Source organism: Telmatherina bonti (assembly GCF_933228915.1).
Source record: "Telmatherina bonti genome assembly, chromosome: 7".
NCBI lineage: Eukaryota > Metazoa > Chordata > Actinopteri > Atheriniformes > Telmatherinidae > Telmatherina > Telmatherina bonti.
Window position 1 is genome coordinate 14,561,071 of NC_136625.1, and position 5,989 is coordinate 14,567,059.

Below are 5,989 nucleotides of genomic sequence, written 5' to 3' on the forward strand. Positions count from 1 at the left end.
GGGGGGGGGGGGGGTCCCGAGGGTCCCGATCCTCCACTTTGACCTAGAGCTACGAAATTCGGTACACATGTGTAACAACCCAAGACGAGCATAAAAGTCAATGAAACACATGTTGCCATGGCCCGCACTGTGTGTGCATTGATTTTAAACAAACTAGGACTCATGCCATTGACTTCAAACCCCCAAGGAAGCTTTTTGACAAGTTGGGGTGGAGACTTCGGCATGAGGCGACGACCCGATGGATGCCGCTTGCGGCTTTAATTTGAATTAGTTCACCTGGGTTCATTTAGCTTATCCATTCTACCTATGTCTTGTTGTATTTTCCTTGTATATATACACACTTAGTTTCAGGTGTCACTTGCCAGTTTGGTTTTTGTAGTTCCTCCCTATTGTTCCTAAGCTTATTAAAATACAATTCTCAGCATATCCTCTGCCTCCTGCCTCTCCATCCTGCGTTCGGGTCCACATCTCCACCACCGCTCCACGACAAATACTTCATTTAATTCAGTTTCTCTGAATCTTTGTTAACACATTTAAATTTCTAAAAAAAATTCTATACAATGTTATAAATATTCATTTTAAATTTAATTTACAATTTTTTATTGTGTGAAATATCAGATAAATGCAATTTGGAAATCAGTGCAGAAATATGTCAATTGAACTGCATATAAATTAAAGTTGGGGGGCAAAAATAGGCGATAAAAATAAAATTAGTAAAAAACATAAAATTGGATGATGTAATGGTGATACAGAAATTAACGCAAATGATTGCTAAACCAAGAAAATAACTGATGTAACATTTAGTAAATAAAAAAAAACAAAAAACTGGAATTTAAACGTTTATTTAAAATATTTTCTTACAAACACGTATTGGCACTGTGATGGATTAAATAGGTCATTTATATATGTCTGTGTTTATTTTTGGTTTTGACAGTTTCAGTTCTCCTTAACATTAATCCACAGAAAACCTAAAATCAGGTCATCGGACCCACACTGATACAATATCTCTATAGGTGCTTTATTTGACAGCATGTCCCATGATCACTATCTAGGACAAAGAGTTATTCAGGAGGGGTTCATCTATCATGAATACATAGCTTGTGTGTGTGTGTGTTTGTGTGTGTGTGTGTGTGTGTAAGCTTTGCTAAGAGCAGTACGTCTCAATCCTGGTCCTCAGGACCCACTGTCCTGCTTGTTTTAAAGGTAACCATACTTTAACACACCTTATTTAAATAAATGGCCCCTTAACAGGCTTGAAAAGAACTTGATGAGAATGTTCATTCATTTTTGGTGTATGTGTGTATATATACACACACATATATATATATATATATATATATATATATATATATATATATATATATATATATATATATATATATATATATATATATATATATATATATACACACACACATATATATATATATATATACATATATATATATATACACGTATATATATATATATAAGGATTACATATTAAATTCATATCTAAAAATAGAACAAATAAGCTGAGGTTATAAAGTGATGTGGATGAGTTTCTATGGATGCATACGTCTAAACACACACACACACACACACACACACACACAGATGTAAAGGTCGTAAAAATGGAAACTGTACAATTCAAAAGTTCTATTTTTTATTTTTGCAAACATCTGCATTAAAAAACTACAACATGCCAAACTAATACTTCTCTGGCTTGTATGGCAAGTCCAAACAATCAAATAGAAAAAATCAATTTGAGCTTTTTTGGATTTATTCACAATACAAACATGTATTTAATTATTTCATATAAATTAAATGTGAACCTCATTTTTGTTAAACTTTAATATATATACATTTCTATCATATAATACACCATATCCTTTTTTCCTATTTTTGGTATTTCATCATCAACCAACACATGAAGAGCTGCTGCTTCCCAGCAGCTTCACGCTTTCTAATTGAGTGGAACAACATTTAAACTGAAACAAAGTCCCTGTTGTGTTTTGTTGTTTTTGGTTTTGCTGATCTTAAGCCCCCTCCCAACCTCCAGTGTTCTTTCCACTGACTTTACACACCTGATCCCTCTGACCTGAATACAAAGAAACGAGTGGCTAACTGTAGTCAAACTTACCCCTGTACGCCCCTTTAACACAGAGATCAACTGACCTGTAATAGGCACCCAAATGAGGACCCGTAAATTTTCTGCATGAGCAAAGTGACTTGTTTTGAATTAGTTACTGCTGTTTAACACATGTAGTTAAAAAAACAACAACAAAAAAAACAAATCATGTTCCAGCAGCTACAAGACATTATTTCACACTACACTTGATTTATGACATTATCACTAACAAATGGTCTTTTGTCACAAGTCAGTTTGAGGTAACAGCAGTGTCAGAGTATGACTATCACATGTGAAGGGCCAGATTTGTGCCAAGATACTCTTATAGCACACACACACACAGTAGTGGTCCCTCATGTGGGCTTGAGGTAATTATAGAGGGCGCTGAGCCCTCCTTGCAATACCTCCTGGATAGGCTTGAGGAGGGGGTTATGAATAATGTGAAGTCCTTTATCCAGCGGGTGGCACGCCAGCCGCCCAAGCCTGCTCAGCAGGTACATTTCCACTGGCACGCTTTGCAAGTCATTGAAGTCAACATTGAGGAGTTCTAATGATTCTAAGAAGCACAGCGTCTTAGGCAATGTGTGTATAGAGTTTCCCTCCACAATAAGAATCTTGAGGTTAACTAAGTCCTGGATCTGGTCTGCAATAGTCTCCAGACGGTTGCAGGCCAGGTGGAGGAAGACCAGGCCCTTCATGCTGTAGACACAGGTGGGGATGTGAACAATGCGGTTGTGGCTCAGATTGAGTTTGGTTAGACTATGCATAGTCGCCAAGCTGCCAGGGAGGCCTGTGATTTGGTTGTTGGCCAGGCTCAGCACCTCCAGGTGTGAGCAGGAGCCCAGCTCCTCGGGGACCTCGCTCAGGCGGTTACGACAGGCAAATAGCACCCGCAGCTTCTTCAGGAGGCCAATCTCAGGTGGGAGGCAGGACAAGTTGTTCCCCCACAAGTTGAGAACCACAAGATTGTCCAGAGCTCCCAGAGCGGCAGGAACAGAGCACAGACAGTTCATGGACAAGTTGAGCTTCTGAAGCTCCCGGAGTTCCCACAGCTCAGTGGGTGTTTCATCGAGACCCCGCATAGCTAGACTCAGGGTGCTGTAACCAAAATGCACTGTAGCATGTTTGCGGATCCTCTCAGCAGCCGAAGACAGGCCAGGCTGGTCGTCTCTGATCATACTCTTCCTCCTTTGACCCGTACTCACCTCATTTAACTCCTTGTTGGATAAACTGCGAGACTGCTTGCCACCCATTGCCCTCACAGCAGCAATAATTCACTTATAACAGCATAAGATGAACTAAGTCACCACTTCATGGAGCACTGAGAGGACCGTTTCAGCTCAAACATCATCGACTTTTAGAACTCGTACTGAATCCTGGCTGAGTTTTTCTGTCCGAGCTGTGTTGCGTTCTGCTGTAACGGAGCACAATGTACACTCCTGGTCTGTGACCAGCTGCCTGTCTTACTGGATTTCATTCCCCAGCTGGTCCTGTCACTTTTCAAGTCCACAGATAGCACCCTGCTTCCCACCCACTGAAGGCAGGCAGGAATCGGGATAGGATGCTCTTTGTGCTCAATCAGCTGAGGTCATTCCATGATCTCACAGTCTCATAACACAAAAATAAACACACATTGTACCTCCCCATGTTTATTCTATCAATACGATGTAAGCTGTAGCTGCTGCCTTTTTTATGGTGATTTTTTTAAACTTAAAATAATTTGGATAACAGGCATACCATTGCTTTGTGTTCACAACCTTTTTACAGTTTTCATCTGTCAGTCTGCTATTTTGCCCTTGTCCCGGCTTAAATACAGCAAAATGCTGAGAGCTGTGAAAACACTGAAATGTAGTTCACAATGGTAACAGCACTCAGAGGTACTATGTGCTAATATATGGTGCTTTAAAACTCAAAATCGCTCTCACACTACGCCTCAAGGGAAGTAACTCTCTTTACATGAGAAAGTATACTGAAGTACATTTACGTTTTTGAATTTGTCTTTCCCCCCAGCATCTTGCATACTGAGGTAAAAAGTTCATTATGCATTTTCCCTGAAGAGATTTTTGGAGCACTTCTGAGCATTCATTGCTTAAAGCTATTTATTAAAGTCCCTTTTAACAAGTTAAACTTTTAAAATGTGAAAAATGGTAATATGTCCATATTTACCTAGAGGTCTCCATGCAACTACAATACATGTTCCCCTAACAGACTTTAACAGCTGCGTATTTATCCCAAAATGTATTTGGCAAGTGATCTGTGCGTAACAGCATGAAGAAAATATAACACTTTTTGACACTTTCTGTAAACCGCCTTGAATCTCGGCATATCTGGGCTTTCTTTAGAGCAGATATATGATATAATGACCTGCGGGGTGCCTTTGTCTTTGAATCGTTGTTTTTGGTACTTCTACTTGCCATTTTTTGTCCTACTGTATGATTATCCACATTTTATGCTTAGATGCACACATACAAATATATTTCAATACAATAGAACTTTGATCAACTAAATTTTTCCAACAATATATAAATATTATTTATTTATTTATTATTGTTATAAATAAGTTATAATTTATCAAATTTATTATTTTTATAATTTATAAAAATGTATAATTTATATAATAATTTACAATTCTTTATCATTTTTATTGAATGAAGTCTTCATAATTATAATTATGTTGTCATAAATAATCATATTTGTTGTCTTTTAAGCTTGATTTTTAAAAAAAAGTTCTGAAATATCTGCACTGGATTTGCAAGTAAACCAGTTCAGCACCTGAACCTTTACTGTCAAGGTATGAATATCCAGCATGCAATTTAGCATTACCTTGGTTTTTAGTGATCTCACCTGGTAAAGAACATATGATGCTCTTGAATCACAAGTTCTACAGGCACTAATGCCTCCTTGTGTCATCAGAGGTGCCGAAGCAGAGAAACAGGACAGCTTCTTCCATGTCCATGATTTCTAAAACATTTAAAATTTTGATGAATCTGCCAACAGACCTTCCCATTAAAAAAAAGGTTAAATTAAATGTAATAGTCTCTTTTACAGAGGTTAAATATGAGCCTGGACTTGATCCACTTCCCTGACAGCTTCATGGAGTCTGACCAGGACTTGAAGCGGCCTTAGTCATCATTCTTCTCCCAATCCAGTAATCAAAGTACAAGGATGACAGTTAGCAGTGATATCCACCTCTGGGGACTCTGTGGCTCTGCTGTGAGCAAGGCTACATCAGCACTTATGAATGACAGGCTGAACCATGTGTTTGCAGAATTGGACATCAGAGCCGTTGAGACACATTGACCATTCAGGCAGCTGCTTGTGCAGCATGTCTCAACCGGAATCTTTTTAAGTAAATGTCAATAGCGTCACATCAAAATAACTATTGTAGAAACTGGCTGACTGGTGGATTTCTAGTGTGTGTGTGCTTGCAACAGTGAGTCTTTATAAAGCCCTCATGTCTTAGGAAGTCTGCACTGCGGAACTTGTATGTATGTGTGCATCGACTAATTTCACAAACAGCAGGATATAGCTATCCTGCTGTCTTTTATTTACATGGAAAATGACACCTCAGCTGTTAACATCAGAATAAACCTTCATCGAACAAGCAAACCCATTTTCAGAGTGGTAGCAAATGGTTCTAAACACATGCTGTCAAATATGCCAAAAAAAGCCTCATATTCATATCTCCATTACAGGTTAACTATAGTAACGCAATACCTGGAGAGAGCCGAAATGGATGGCCATATGGAGGGAGGGGTGGGATGCAGAAATGTGGGCATATGAAGGCACAGAAGGGGAAATGCTTTTTTTTTTTTTTTGACTGATAGATATCATCATGACATCCCTCTCCGTCGCCCAGCTCTGCAGCACTTTGTCATA

At 38.7% G+C, this 5,989-nt stretch overlaps 1 protein-coding gene across 1 annotated transcript; it reads right to left on the reverse strand.

Annotated features, from left to right (window-relative positions):
* Window positions 1-1,648: 1,648 nt before the first annotated feature.
* LOC306758394 (uncharacterized protein) lies at window positions 1,649-3,571 on the reverse strand. The gene has a single exon (XM_079243718.1). It carries the CDS (start codon window positions 3,361-3,363, stop codon window positions 2,464-2,466), a length of 900 nt encoding a protein of 299 aa, XP_079099844.1. The 5' UTR covers window positions 3,364-3,571; the 3' UTR covers window positions 1,649-2,463.
* Between the last annotated feature and the right edge of the window lie 2,418 nt (window positions 3,572-5,989).

What these genes read in the sequence shown, in the direction of transcription:
- LOC306758394 (XM_079243718.1), bottom strand. Translation starts at nt 3,363, where the DNA reads ATGGGTGGCAAGCAGTCTCGCAGTTTATCCAACAAGGAGTTAAATGAG.